This window comes from Zalophus californianus, chromosome 16 (genome assembly GCF_009762305.2).
Source record: "Zalophus californianus isolate mZalCal1 chromosome 16, mZalCal1.pri.v2, whole genome shotgun sequence".
Taxonomy (NCBI): domain Eukaryota; kingdom Metazoa; phylum Chordata; class Mammalia; order Carnivora; family Otariidae; genus Zalophus; species Zalophus californianus.
In genome coordinates, this window is record NC_045610.1 from 61599106 (window position 1) to 61614247 (window position 15142).

The following is a 15142-nucleotide window of genomic DNA, read 5'->3' on the forward strand; positions in this document are numbered from 1 at the left end:
CATGATCTCAGGTCCTGGGATCGAGCCCCGCGTCGGGCTCCCTGCTCCGCGGGAAGTCTGCTTCTCCCTCTGCCACTCCCCCTGCTCGTGTGTGTGTGTGTGTGTGTGTGTGTGTGTGTGTGTGTGTGTGTGTGTGTGTGTGTGCGCGCTCTCTCAAATGAATGAATAAAATCTTTTAGAAAAAAAGTTGAAGGAATGAGGGGAATGTAAAGACACCATGAGACAGTATGGTGACAATGTTTGCCCAACAGGATGCTAAGAATACTGGGCAGAACTTGGAGAAACAGGTATTCACTTAATCTCACACTGTCTCCCTCAAGATAATTGTGGGTCACCAAGTGGAGAGCAGTCACTCTGTAGTAGACACCCAGGGCAGCTCCTACCTGGACCAGTGAGCAAGACCACCTCACCGATAACTAGACAGACCGCCATCCCGGACCCCATAGGATGTGCTGGGAACAGCGCATCTGTGGTATTCTTAACAGGAATGCATAACCCTGGTCTATTCATAAAAAAGCGAGACAATCCCTGATGGGGTCAAACTTCAAAAGTGTCACAAAAGAGAAGGCAAGGCTGAAGACAACCACAGACGCCTTGAGGTCAGCGGACAGGGCACTCCTTTCCCTGTGGACAGGAAAAGCATGTAGGACACAGGCCAACTGGCTAAACTGAAGCAGATCTGCAGTTCAGATAATGGCATAGTGTCACAGTGTCTGATTATGTGAAAGAATATCCTTGTGGTTTTTGTTTTGTTTTTTAAGAGAGGGCGTGGGAGAAGGGCAGAGGGAGAGAGAGAGAATCTCAAGCTGACTCCGGGCCGAGCGCAGAGCCCAACACGGGGCTCGATCTCACGACCCTGAGATGACGACCTGAGCCGAAACCAAGAGTCAGATGCTTCACCGATGGAGCCACACAGGGCCCCCAAGAATATCCTTGTTTTTATTTTTTAATTAATTATTTTGGGTAAAGCGATAGAAGTTTATTAAGTGAAGATACAGAAGCAGCTCTCAAGAGTGAGAGGAGTCCCAACAGGGTTGCCCTATTTTTTATTTTCTGAATATCCTTGTTTTTAAGGAAATAGACACAGAAGGATTTGGGGTAAAGTGGCCTCATGCTGCACTCACTCTCCCATCAGTTCAGATTAAAAAAGTGGAAAATGCCAGCATTTGGGGAATCTGGGTGAGAAGCCCGCGGGAACACCCCATACTGTTCTCACTTCTTTCCTATAAATCCGAGCATCAACACTACAAAGTAACACCTAAGGACATTAACAGTTGAACAGAGAAATAGGCTGACATTACTAGAAATGATAAGGCTAAGACCGAACAGAAATTGGTAGCTGTATCAACTTCAGGAAGAGCTTAACATGTCTGAGACTATTTCCGTAAAATTTACGTAACACGAGGCACTGCCAAGAGATGTGCTTCGTCACATCCAACAAAACCAACCTTTAGTGACTCTGTCGAGCGTGGTGCACGCTGCTAACAGGACACTGAGCTCCACTCCGGCCTCCAGTGCTCCCAGGTGGAGTCCAGGGAGGCGCATCTTATCCGTGATCACGATTATTCGATCCAGATTTTATTTTTTAAAGGATAAGAATAATAAAGAAAAGAAAGTGCAAGCGAAACCACGGGGAGATCCCTCTTCGCACCTGACGTTTGGCTAAGATAAGGCAGACAGGGCGAGCTGGGAACCCCGCGCCTGGCCGGCGGGCAAGCGTGTGCCGGAGCAGCCCTCCGACCCAGCAACTCCTGTCCTAGAGACACGTGTTCACGGAAGACCCAGCACCCCCCCACGCCCGGTGGCAACAGCCCAAAGGCAGGTCCACTGCACAGTGCGGGCAACAAAGCCGTCCATGGTCACAGAGGGTCAGGCAAGAAAAACACTTAAGTGTCGATCCGTGCTAGCAAACGGGTCAACTTTGAAAACGTGACGCCAAGTGAGAGGAGCCTGACACAGAAGGTTACGTGTGGTACGATTCCGTTTACGTGCCACCTCTCAGATCGGCAAATCCGCAGACAGAAAACAGGCTCGTGCACGCCAGGGACTGGGGGAGGAGTAGGGGGTCACTGCTAGTGCGTTTCTTTTTGGGGTGATGAAAATATTCTGGAATTTGAATGTGGTGCTGGGTTATGAGCCTGTGAATACCATAAAGTCACTGCAAAATTAAAATTCTACCTTCCAAATGGGGAAACTTTATGGTATGTCAATTATGTCTCACTAAAGCTGTCCTTTAAAAAAAAGTCCTGTAGGGGCATCTGGTTGGCTCAGTGTAGAGCATGTGACTCTCGATCCCAGGGTTGCAAGTTTGAGCCCCACGTTGGGAGTCGAGGTGACAAAAAAATAATAAAAATAAATAAGTAAAACAGAGCGCCTACAGTAGTAACAAGGTCTGGAGAGCACTGGGGAATCAGTTCTGTTGGTGCCATCACCCTCTGTGTTGATGGAATATGTTATTTTTTTAAGCGTATCTTTTTTCAAGATTTTATTTTATTTGAGAGAGCGAGCGAGCGCGCACACAAGAAGGGGGAGGGGCAGAAGGAGAAGCAGACTCTCCTGCTGAGCAGGGAGCCCCATGCAGGGCTCGATCCCAGGACCCTGGGGTCACGAGCTGAGCAAAAGGCAGATAGATGCCCAACCGACTGAGCCACCCAGGTGTCCCTATTTTTTAAGTGACTCTATCCCTAACGTGGGGCTCAAATCCATGACCCCAAGATCAAGAGTCACACACTCCGCCGATGGACCTGGCCGGGCACCCCTGACATCCTGTATTCCCCTCCCTGCCGCCAGTCTGGCCCCCATCAGAGCGGACATCTGTGAGGGCAGGGATTTGTTTCCAGCACAAGGGGATGGCGCCTGGCGCGTGGCAGGCACGCACGAGATGTGCACGGAAGGCCCGGCAGTGCGGGAGGCACGGACCTTCGACGGCTAGTAGCTGTGGGGACAAAAGAGATGCTCTGAGGCTATGTTCCCACACTTCCTGGACCGTATCACAATTTCTCACTTTCGTCTCCCGTTAGACGCTCAGCTCCCTGAAGGCAAGACCCCAACCGTGCTCATTCCGGGGGTGTTCACAGACACACAGTAGATTAGGGGGCCCCGAGGGCGTCGGACGAGGGCAACCATGGCTCATTGAATCCAGCGCCCTGGCTCCGCTGTCTCCTACAGTCCTCAAGTGGAGAGGCCTGCTGCTTCTCATTCCAGATTGCTCCGTGACCACATGCATCTTTGCTCAACTAAGGAACAGCCAAGAATGTGCTCAGCAGCTGACTGGCCCCTCTCCTCACGAGCCATCTGATGACAAGTCAGGCCCAGGGGCTCCCATTGCTGCAGGCATCCTGCCGCTCCTCCCCGGGGCTGGCTTCCCGCTCATCACGTGAAGAGTAACTCGGACAGGCCAAGTGGATCACGTACCCACTCCTGGACCCACCACTGAGCTTCCACGCGGACCGCCGGCCAGGAAGAGGGCCGGACAGCGTCCCAAGTCCAGGCTAAGGAGGCAGCCCAGTCCACCGGGGTGGCTGTGAGGGGCGCTGGACAATTGCAGTTCAGCCTCTGAGCAGAGAATGCGATGCGCAGGAGAAAAACGTGTAAAACCACCAAATATTATCTCATCTTTCCCTCATTTAACTGTTACTTTGGGGGACGAAGAGTGCTGACCTTTGCAGGGACACCTGACACTGTCCTTTTGGTGGCCAGATGCCCAGTTTGCCTTGGATCACGGATGCCGTCTCTGCATACACAACAGCCCCCCTTCTCCCTCTCAGGAGCATCCCAGCATAGAGAGTTATAGGGTCCTCCAACTCCTGAAATAAAATGAGGTTTCCCGTTTCACAAATAAGGAGTTAAAAAGTTCAAGGCAATCGAGGCCGCTCCCGGCTCCTAACGAGGCTGCGTGGCATCCGGCTCCATCCACCCCCCTGGACTCATGAAGTCACAAGGTCATTTCCCCCCCGTCCGTGGTCTCCCCAGCTCCTGTGATGTCACCCCCTCCAGTTTCTCCTGTCACCTCCAAACCTCCCTGGGCCACACCACCTGCCGCTGCTTTGTTAGTGTCCACGTGTCCAGCTGCTAAACTGACGACGTCCGGCGCCAAGCACTCATGGGACACCTATCCGCGTCTGGGGTCTCTGCCTGCCTCCTAGATCCCACACTGGGCGTCGCCACTTCCCCTGCTTTCCTCTTGGGCCTTTCTCCCCACGCCTGGCACCCTCAGCCATGGCTCTAGCGCCTCTGAGCCGCCACCCCAGCCCCCCCCATTCCAGTGGCTGTCAGTCTGAGTGCCTGTGGCCTCTGGCCTGGGCCCACGGTCCCCCTCCAGCAGGTGTCCTCTTCAGGCAGCCCCCCACCCACCGCGTGGCTGCTCAGCCAGACACCACCTCCCAGGGACACCGCCCCACTGTGCCCGGATCATCTGACCTCAAGCCCGTCCCTCCCTTGCAGCCACAGCAGCCAAGGCCGGGCACATGCCGATCCCTTTCCGTGACACTGGGCTCCTCCAGGGCTGAGCCAGATCATGCCAGTCACCTTTCCATCCAGTGCCTAGTGTGAAGCAGGCCGTTCAAGCGACAGCCACTGGCTCCGCAGCAACAGTGGAGGACTGGCAGTTAAAGGCACCGCCAGCAACGTGGAAATCGCCCTGGGAGCAGCCTGAGCTGCAGGGCACGTCCCCGCCGTCCTGCCACGAAGCTCTGTGCTCCACGGCCCACCGGCCTTCCCAGAGCTCTCTGCTCCACAGCCACCACCACCTTCCACCCACCGCTGCACCCTACACTGTGCCTGTGGGCCGCGGATCTGGGGCCCCTAGGTCTCGCTGGCTTTTAGGCACAGCTGGCACCACCTCCAGAGCGGGGAGGGGAACCCTGAGGACTTCAGTGGGGTCTTCCTGCCCATCCCCCCACGGGGATCTCAGCTGCTTCCGAGCAGCACGGCAGGGCAAGTGACCAAGGGACATCTCTGGCCTGCTCTCTTCGGTCCCAGAGGGAGTCCAGATGGGGCAGCTGTCTACCAGCCCCTCCAGGTCTGTGCGCGTCACTCGACTCTGCCACAGCTCCCCCTAGCATTTCACCGGACACAAACAAGGGCACACTTGCTGGCTTGCTCCTGCTTTGATGTGAGAGAGAGAAACAGGAGAGGGTTATGCTGCAAAGTCAGGGGTGCTGATCCCTGTTTCTGAGAAGCAGAGCACCAGGAGGAGAGGGACAGCCCAACCTGGCCACCTGAAATCTGGCAACAACACGGGGTGCCACAACCCACCTCTCACTCCGCACAAGTGGCAGGTAATGGGGGCGGGAAGGGTGGAGCAGAGACGGGCAGGACTGTTCCCCATGCTCCCGTCAGGCCCAAGCGAGGACTGTGGCAGGGCACAAGTCACATGGCTCCAGTTCCACACACGTCTCTGTTTTATTATGGCAAAGGTGAAAACACCACCTTCCCCACAACAGCAACCGGTAACATTTATCCCAAAAATAACTCGGTACAAAACAGGGCTGCTTCAGAATTTAAAAAAAAAAAAAAAAAAAAAAAAAGGAAAGAAAAAAAAAACCTTTACATGAGTTTTTAAATCCTATTTTAAAACACAAAAGAAACAAATCCATCATTGGCTGCACAGCCCCAGTCCACGGGCCCCTCCCACCAGGGAGCACGGAGGAGACATCTGGGTCCTGCTCCACTCGAGGGTCTGCTGCTCTCCTTAACTGGTGTCCATCTGAAACGCACATGAAAACCGCTCACTCAAGAGGAGGCCCACGCTTCCGGTCGGTCCCCGTCCACCCCCCCGGCGCCCCTGGCCCGGGACTTACTCTCGCGTTGTAAGCATCCAGCTGCGCATCCAACTCCTCTGCAGAAAGCTGCTGCTTTGAACTCCGGCCGGTGCCTCTGCCTCGGCCCCGGCTTCCTCCACGAGTGCCTCTCCGGGTGCCGCCGCCGCCGAAAGCCCCGGAGCCACGGCTTCTAGTCATCCCGCCTCTGTTTACACTAGCAGGGAAGAGGGAACCCGCTCACGTGCTGCGGAAGGGCCTGCAGGACGAGCGCCCCCAGGCCCACGCGGCCCCCCAGCCCCAGAACTCACCTCTGCGTGGGTCTCCGCTGCGTGTCAATCTGTGACGTGACGAGCTGAATGTTCATGGGGCGGCCTGCGGCAGAGAATACAAGAGGTGCCCCAGTTAGGGGGCTCTGAGACGCACCAAGGGGGTGCCACACCCCGGTCTCCATGCAAGCACCGGAAAGGGGCTCTGTGTGTCTCCAAGGCTCCCAACAAGGGGAGCGGCCGAGCGATACCGGTGGGAGAACGAGGTGCTGCCAGTGACAACCCCACCGGAAACCTCCTCGCTCCTTCTCGGTCCGGACTAGGCGGGTGTCTGGCCAGGTGTCCGGGGTGCTCATGGGTGGAAAGGTGTGGGTGGCCTGACGGAAGAAGAACCGGTACCTTTGTCTTTACGACTACAGCCCCGCACTCAGAGGTGTACTATGGCGGTTCTGAGAAGGCTTCACAGAAGTGAGTCTTCCGGAAGGAGCTGAAGGAGGGGAGGGATGTAGCTTGCTGGATGGGGGTTCACAAGAGGTTGGTCCAGATGTGTGGGGCAGCATGAGAGGTGGCAGAATGGAAGAGAGAGACAAAGGGGCGAATGCAAAGTGTCCTCAGCCACAGGATAAGCCATACTCCTGCACGGATGGCTGCCAGCCCCAGAATCCACAAACGAGACGCAGCCCCGCCATCATCCTGGGTCCAACCTCAGACGCACCATCCAGGGGGACGCCGTTGTACTGTTTCATAGCTTTCAGGGCGTCTGCCTTCCGTTCAAAGTGCACGTCAGCTGTTCCTAAACTGCGCCCGGAGCGGTCGTAATGCACAGCCGCCTTCTTCAGAGTCCCGAATTCAGCGAAGAGCTCCTGGAGGCCGGAAAGAGCAACTATTAGTGAAGGGGCTTCCCTTCTGGTGGCCCAGGGCAGTTCCCTGGCAGTGTGAGCTGCTTTGGGGTCATTTCCCTGGGAGGCAGACACGTATGGGGACAGGGCAGTGGTAGTGGAAACCAGGGGAAGGGAGGGGCAGATGGGACAGCAACTTCCTGGAGCAGCTGGGCCTGAGGGCTCCTGCCAGTGCGGGGACCTTACATCTGTCCCAGGATGCAGGTAAAGGACCACAGAGCCCACCAGTGAAGGGAACAAGAGTAAGTCGCTATCTTCTCTAACAGCGGAAAATTGACAACACACCCAAGGACTGTACCAAGAAACAGCAAAGGCCAAGACTGCAGAGCAAGGGATGCTATCCGACACGTGGACCAGCTCCCAGGGCCCGGCGGTTCAGGAGCCCTGACCCAGCCCCTCCCCCAGGGCAGGTTCTGGCTCACCTTTCCCTCTCCTCCTACTCAAGCCTGCCGCAAAGGCTGAAGTCAAGCGCTGCCATGGAAACCGCCCTGACCTCAGGCAGGCTGGGAGTTGGAGAGGGAACCCGGGGTGTGGGGCTACTCCGGCCGCAGGCACACAGCGGGAAGAGGAGTTCACCAAAAGCGGTTTCCAGTGGATGCCAGAAACCACCTTAAAAAAAGTGTTGAGACACCGTGAGTGCTCACCGGCCTTGCTCTGCCCTCCCACGGTAGTCAAACAAATAGCTGGGCTCTGGGAAATTGAACCAGGAAGGCCCAGCACCCTGACCCAGCCATCTCTGGGACTGATCCCCAAAATGTCTTTACTTAATCAGAAAACGAGTTTATATGCCTTTGGAATTCAAACAAAAGAACTACAAAAACAAAAACAAAAACACCCCAAAAAACAGAAACACCCCCCCCCGAAAAACAGAAAACAAAAAAACCCCAAACAAAACAACAAAAAAAGAAGCTTCAACCAAAGTTGGGTTTGAGAATCATGCCACTAAAAAGACCACGGGAAAAACAAGGCACAAGTTCCGTAAGACACGGAGCTTGGGGCTCAAGGCAAATGGAGCAGGAAAGATGCCCAGCACCATCCTGCTTCTGTGCTTTGCTTCTAAATTTCCACAGAAAAAGATCTTTCTCCTCCCAACAAATCATTAAAACAAGTACAAAGTAAACAAAAGCCGAACATCCCAGGTGAGTCAGTAACACAGGGAACGCTCACAGTAGGCCGATCTTCCGCGCTAGGAACGGAAAGCTCCGGCAGAACGCATCTTAGGAAGAGCAGCAGCTCCTCACGCTAAGCTGGGCTCCCGTCTTCCAACACACTGACCTACTTGTCGGACTTTCAACTACAGTGCGACCTCTGCTTGCACTCCTGCGCCCCTGAGAGGGGCCAGGGGCTGGCCCTTGGGTGCCCGGGAGGGCTCACCGTCCTAAGGTGGGAGGGGATTCAAGACCACATCCCGGACAGGACCAATGCGGCGAGGGTCAAGCGCTCACCGGGAAACTCCCGTCCCTTACCTGAATATCGGCGTCGGACACTCCAAAATCCAGATTTGACACCAGCAGTTTCCCACCAGTCTCCACGCCTGCGCCACCCCCAAAGCCGCTGTCGAAAAGGTCATGCTGCCACTTGTCAGGAAGTTGTTTCGGCTGCAGAAGAAAGAAGACACAAGAGCAGACACAGACCCGTGAGGGTCTCTTCAAGACTCCCCCTCGCCCTCACAGCCAACGCTCTCCCGCCGGGCCGGGAGGGAAACGCCGAGACGGGCAGCGCGCCCCTTCCCGCCCACGCCGCGCCAGGCCGCCGCCGACCCAGCGGGACCCCACGGTCCCGCAGCTCCTCCGTTCCCTCCAACCAACTTCCCGCCGCCCGCGCGGCCGCGCCCAACGTCCCCTCGGCCGCCGCCGCCACGAGGCCCGGCGCCCAGCCGAGACAAAGGCCGGGAGGGTCTCCGCCTCCCGGGCCCGGCCCGCGCGCGACCTGCCCGCCCGGCCGGCGCCCGCGCCCACCGGCCCGGCGCAGCCCGCCATCCTACCCGCCGCGCGCCGCCCCTCCGGCCCGCCGCCCGCCGCGGCCCGCCGCCTCCGCACTCACCCTGCTGTAGGGCGCCGGCCGGTTCCTGCCGCCGCCGCCCGCCGCGCCGCGGGCGATGGCCGGCCGGTTCCGAATGGGCCCGCCGCCTCGGTTCACTCGCGCGGCGGCCTGCGCTCCGCCGCCACGGCCGCCCTGGGAGCCGGCCCTGCCGCGGCCCCGGCCTCCGCCGCGGCCGCCTCGCTGGCTCCGGTTCAGCTTAATGATGTCGTCCAGAGACATGTCCATTTTGTCGGCCATGGCGGGCGCGGAATCGGCCTCGGCTCGAGCCCGCGCGTCAGCACGCCGGCGCGTCACTTCCGGAGCCGCGCGCTGTCTTCCGGTGCCGAGTCCTTGGAGAGCCCCGGGATTGGCTGCGAGTGGGCGGTGAGGGCAGGGCGGCGCGTGCGCGCTAGGGACCGAGTTAGGCGAGCGCTGCTGTGAAGGTGCCGGGCAGTGGCCGGTCGTTTTTATACCTTCCCGCGCGGGCGCTGCCAACGGAAGGCGGGCGGGGCAGCGCGAGGTTAAGCCGGCGGGGGTGCGAGAGCGCGGGGCGGAGCGCGGCCGTTGGGGCGGGACGGGCGCGCCGCCCCTCCCCCGCCCTTGCCCACCCGGTGCCTTGAACCTGCGCTTCTCCCCCGCGCACCCACCCTCTCCCCAAGACGGAGCCTGCGCCCGGTCCCGCGCCCCACCCTCTCCTCGCGCTCCCGCGCCTTCGCCCTCACCCTCTTTCCCCGCGCCCCTGCGCCGTCCTACCCCTCACCCCTTCCCCGCGCTCTCGCGACTCCCCGCCACCCCGCACCGTCTCTCCTAACCCGCGCCCCGCCCCCTCCCCTCCCCTCCCCCCGCGCTCCCGTGCCTTCCCCGCACCCCACCCCTTCCCGGCACTTGGCCCTCCCCCCGCGCCCTGGTCCCGACCCGCATCCCCGTCCTCCGCACTCTTGTCTGGTGGTGGCGGCGGCGGCGTTCGCCCACCAGATCTCCGCTGACCGGGGCCGCAGGCTGAGCGTGCTGGGTGGTTGCTCCGTGGTGTGAACTCGTAGTCGGCTGGGTTGGGGTCTCTCTGTGAACCCTAAGTTAGTCATAACCCTTTGAAAAGCACCGTACGGTACGTTTTTGCAATTATTGGTGAAAGCCCATGCTCCGTTTCGTGGACGCAGGGCAGACCGTGCAGTCTTTGTAGATACCCTGAATGTGTAGGGAGCCTCCCTCTTGGGGCGCTCTCTCCCCCCAGGGGCACCCGGGCCCTGTCCGCGCCGTCCGTGCTGACGAATTTGTGCTTGTCCGTCCGGATTTCTCAGGGCTCTGGCAGCAGTCCCAGCCCATGCTGAACCTTGGGCTCAGAGCCGCGCCCCTTTGGGGCCTAGATGCTGTAGCTGTGCAGACTAAGTGTAGCCCCCTGACCTCTTTCCCTCCGCCTGTAGACTCCGCGGTCATGAAGGTGAAGATTAAGTGCTGGAATGGTGTGGCCACTTGGCTCTGGGTGGCCAACGACGAGAACTGTGGCATCTGCCGGATGGCCTTTAATGGATGCTGCCCGGACTGTGAGTGTACCCGGTGTCCCCTCCCTGTTGAGCGTTGCCTGCCGGCCTGGCGGTACCATCTCCCCAGAGATACCTGCACAAAGAGCTTGGGTTTGGGTGTCCCTTTTCTCAAGAAAAGTTGACACGAGAAAGCCAGGTGTTTTGGGCCCATGTTTGTGTAAAGAGCTCATCAAAAGTTTTCTAAGAAAAAGTGATGTCAGCTTTTATGCGATGTCAAAGTCCATGGGCCAGAAAGATATGTTAGAACTCTGGGTTTGAAGATTCTCAATCGAACAAAACCCAGGATATGGTAGGGCTACCCCTCCCCTCACCTGGCACACAGGATCACAGCGGCTAAGGGACCTTTCCATCTTTGCTTCAGGGTTTGGTAACCACTCACTAGGACGCCTGGTTCCACTTCAGCCGAGTCTCTAAAAGTAACTCCCGACTTTTTACGGGGAGTGCTGTCACATCAGAGGTGACGTGACGATGAGTCCCTAGAGTCACCCCCATTCCTAGTCCTTGCTTAGATTCTTCCCGTTGTCCGTAGATGTCTCTTCTCTGCGTGGTGTGAGCAGGATCCACGATTGCTTGCTTTGCTCTGCCCTGGCTGTTCAATATTAACATAGAACAAGCCCTTCCACTCCGCTCGCAACTTTTTCAAGGTGTCTGACCAGGTTTTATCAGATTTTTTCTTTGTGGTGGTTTTTGATTCATCTTTGTTCCCATTATGTTCTGTGAAGTAGAAACGCTTTGAGTGTATTTTTAAGTCAAAAACACATTTTTGCAGCAGTGAATTTTGTTTTTAGCCAAACCCGAGTGAACTTGAACAGAAGGAAGTTGATTCTTGGGGGGGCAAGGGCAGTCCCAAGAAGAAAACAGGACATGGGGTATACTGAGGGGCCACTCTGTCCTGTGAATGATGAGGCCTCTTTTCTGGGGTCAGGTGAGTGCCCAGGATAATAATAGGGCTTTACTTTTTTTTTTTTTAAGAATTTATCCATCAGGGAGAGAGTGAGAGAGGGAACACAAGCAGGGGGAGTGGGAGAGGGAGAAGCAGGCTCCCCGCTGAGCAGGGAGCCCAACACGGGGCTCGATCCAGGACCCCGGGATCATGACCCGAGCCAAAGGCAGACGCCTAAGGACTGAGCCACCCAGGCGCCCCAGTAGGGCTTTACATCTTTTTTTTTTTTTTTTTTTTTTTAAGACACGGCGAGAGAGGGGAACACAAGCTGGGGGAGTGGGAGAGAGAGAAGCAGGCTTCCCGCAGAGCAGGGAGCCCGATGCGGGGCTCGATCCCAGGACCCTGGGACCATGACTTGAGTCGAAGGCAGACACCTAATGACTGAACCACCAAGGCGCCCCATATTCTAGGCTTAATCTTCACATTTGCTTTGGCTGAAAGGAAATCTCATCTCCCAGGACTTAATCCGTCCTGATTTACTCAGATGGGTGGGATGTAATCTTAGGAGATCACTGACTGGTTCTAGTTGATTAAGTTTTACTTAGTAGTAACTCAGGATCTGGTTTTATTGAATCTACTTTAAATCACTCTTAAATGGTTCCTTAGGGACACAGCGAAGGCTGTGGGATCCTGGATGGGCACCTGGAGAAGTCCTGCCTAAACTGGCTGTGGGAGAGTGAGTGGTGTGGTCGGGGTGGCACGGGCGCAGAGCCTGGGCGCCCAGCTGCTGCTGTTGCAGCAGGGCCTGTGGCTGGCATCTCTGCACCTGCCAGTGTGCCCAGGTTTTGTGGAAGGGGGTCTGTCGGCCACGGAGTAGGGAGTTTAGAGCCTGATCTTCAGACCCAAGGTCAAATTTGAGAGCCAGTCGTAATGTGCCCAAGTGTCTGACAAGCCTAGGTGCTCTTTACACGGATGAGGTGACACTGGGTTTCTCTTGCTAAAATTGAGCTCTTGTGAGAACGCCAGAGTGACTGAGGCTGTAATAAATCCACCCCCAGTCCCAGAGATCTTTGGGAGTAAAAGTCTTTTTGAGAGGTGTTTTCATGACGAAGGATTTCCATCAAGACACAAGCAAGTGCTTGGGTGAGTCACCGTCACTGCCCCTGTGCTCATCACATGCCTCAGGCGGGCTGCCTGCTGGTGACATTACTGGAAATGGCTCTTGCCTCAGATGGACCGTGTGGCCTGTGTACTCCCCTGTTAGTGGCCACCAGGGCATCCCCTGCCCCCCACCAGTGTATCCTCTCCTTGCAGGGCTCTCTGATTCCAAGCTGAGTTCTGCTGGGCTCAGGAAGGCCCTGGGGGTGAGGGGGATGTAACCTCAGTCAGGTGTCACACCTAGTGGGCTCTCCTGGCACAGGGTCTCGCCCCCCCCCCGCCCCAGTGGCTAGGGAAGCAGAGTGAGTATAGTAATTCTGAGTAATTCTGTATTAGCCAAGTATATAGTTTTCTAGTTGTTTTGTCATCAAAGTTTCAGAGAGGCAGTGATGTTTTGTTACAAAAAAGATTTTTTAAAAGATTGAAGAACACCACCCCAAACAAGTGAATAAAAAGACGTAGTGGTAGTTGTCCTGACTTGGTGGGCTGCAGGCACCCCTGCGGGGCAGGGACTGCTCGGGGTTGCGGAGCTGCATGCTTTCAATAGACGTGGAAGGGTACCGAAGAGCCCACGTGTGTTCCTGACCTGGCGCCCACATGAGCCAAGTGGCTGGGATGCTGCCCTCTGGAAGTGGCATGTGCCCCGATGGACTGCGTGCCCGGGCCTCCTGTCCAGCCAGAGGGGTGACGTGGAAGTTTCCGAGTGCGGCTAGGTTGGCTGAGAGCACCACAAGGTTCGCAGCCACTCGGTCAGCGAGGAACAGGTGCCAGGTGGGAGCGTTGTGTTGTCTGTGGTATTATTCGCAGGATCGAGCATCCTGTGTTTGGTGTTGAGGAAGGATGGTGGTCACAGAGGTCCAGAGGCAGTCTCTGTCCTGCGAGGAGCCCCCAGCTCACATCTAGGACGTGTGTTGACTTAGAGCTGCTACTGGGACCAGGTGTCCTATTTGTCTGACCCTGGCTTGTCTATCTGGTGTTTGTGCATCAGTGACATTGGGGGTACAGTTAGCATTCCATAGGTGTAGAGGACCCCCAGGGCAGCGATGGGGGGGATGGCACCCCCAGGAGGGGTGGAGGCAGCAAGCCACGGCACTTCAGTGCTTGGGACGCTGACACAGCCTGAGGGAGGTCAGTGTGCTCTGTTGGCACCAGCTGTTTGATGGGAATTTCTTGCTCCTCGAAATCAGAAGAAATCAGAGACCCCTCTATTTTTTTTTTTCTTTAAAGATTTTATTTATTTGACAGAGAGACACAGTGAGAGAGGGAACACAAGCAGGGGGAGTGGGAGAGGGGGAAGCAGGCTTCCTGCAGAGCAGGGAGCCCGATGCGGGGCTCAATCCCAGGACCCCGGGATCATGACCTGAGCCGAAGGCAGACGCTTAACGACTGAGCCACCCAGGGGCCCCTGTCCTCTTCTGGTTACGGGCAGTGTGGCTGTCCCCCCTGTACCCACCCATGGAGGTAGCATTTCCATGCATGTGGAGTGGAGTGCTAGCAGCATGTGCCCTGGGCCCTGGAGGTGGGGCCCTTTCAGCCCCGAAATGAAAAAGAGGTGAAGGTAGCAGCATGCTCACTCCCGGCTGCTGACAGGTGGGGCCGTAAACACCACTCCTTCCACTGTACTGAGTCCCTGCTGCTTAGAAGAGGAGCCTCAGTCCCAAGGTGCCAGCTCTCCTACACTTGATCAGAAGAAAGAGTTCCCTGTTCAGATGGCGGGGGAGCGGGGTGTCCCCAGATGGTGGTGCTGGAGCCTTGGTGTCCCAGGTGAAGTGGCAAAGCTGTGGTGTGTCTGTAGATGGATCCAGACCCCGGGCGGCAGGGACCGTGGGCTAGGCCAGAGCCCTCCCTGCAGCCGAGCACCCCCTCGCAGGGGAGAGCAGAGTCAGGGCCACCACTGCAGGCGTGTGTGTGCGCGCGTGTGTGCGTGCGTGCGCGTGCGTGCGTGCGTGTGCGCGTGTCCTGCACAGCGTGCTCACACTCCTGATCTCCATCTTTCCTGGAACAAGGTGTGGGAGGCTCTGGACACGACGCCCCTGGGCTGCAGGGGGCTGGCTCAGGCGCCTGACGTCCTAGGCCCTGGGCCTTGGCCCCCGGCCGGCTTGACCCCGCCCTGTGTGACTGGCGTGATGCTCTCGCCCCCTCCCGCAGGCAAGGTCCCGGGTGACGACTGCCCCCTGGTGTGGGGCCAGTGCTCCCACTGCTTCCACATGCACTGCATCCTCAAGTGGCTCAACGCGCAGCAGGTGCAGCAGCATTGTCCCATGTGCCGCCAGGAGTGGAAGTTCAAGGAGTGAGGCACCCCCCAACCCCCAGCCGTGGACTGGCCGGCCGTGCTCTCCCCTGGGACGGCCCCCCTCTGGGCGGTGACAGGGTTGACACAAGGACTGGGGCTGCGTTTGTTTTCCTTCAAATGGTGACACTTTATCCAATAAGTAAAACTCATTAAATTACCTGAACCTTGCTGGAGGCCTCTGGTTGCCTGTTTTCTTGGTCCCGTTGCCGCCTCGCCGTGCGTTGATAGGAAAACTCATGAATAAACATCTTGATGAGATGCCACCAAAGCTCTGAGTCACAATCCCAGGAGGAGAAGGGGCGTAGGATCAGCCCGAAG

At 57.3% G+C, this 15142-nt stretch overlaps 2 protein-coding genes across 5 annotated transcripts; one reads left to right on the forward strand and one right to left on the reverse strand.

Annotated features, from left to right (window-relative positions):
- Positions 1 to 5384: 5384 nt before the first annotated feature.
- ALYREF (Aly/REF export factor) lies at positions 5385 to 9269 on the reverse strand. Its single transcript, XM_027568159.2, has 6 exons — positions 8971 to 9269; positions 8394 to 8525; positions 6744 to 6891; positions 6071 to 6134; positions 5802 to 5976; positions 5385 to 5707 (listed from the first exon to the last, which is right to left on the reverse strand). Exons 1-6 carry the CDS (start codon positions 9205 to 9207, stop codon positions 5693 to 5695), a joined length of 771 nt encoding a protein of 256 aa, XP_027423960.1. The 5' UTR covers positions 9208 to 9269; the 3' UTR covers positions 5385 to 5692.
- A 62-nt stretch (positions 9270 to 9331) lies between these two features.
- ANAPC11 (anaphase promoting complex subunit 11) lies at positions 9332 to 14992 on the forward strand. Of its 4 annotated transcripts, none has more exons than XM_027568160.1 (3): positions 9332 to 9469; positions 10371 to 10490; positions 14680 to 14992. In XM_027568160.1, the coding sequence occupies exons 2-3, from the start codon at positions 10382 to 10384 to the stop codon at positions 14823 to 14825; spliced, it is 255 nt and encodes an 84-aa protein (XP_027423961.1). In that variant the 5' UTR covers positions 9332 to 9469; positions 10371 to 10381; the 3' UTR covers positions 14826 to 14992. The 4 variants fall into 4 exon arrangements, with proteins under 4 accessions (XP_027423961.1, XP_027423962.1, XP_027423964.1 ...); XM_027568161.1 differs by having other exon boundaries at positions 9348 to 9484; XM_027568163.1 differs by having other exon boundaries at positions 9374 to 9392.
- Positions 14993 to 15142: the final 150 nt, after the last annotated feature.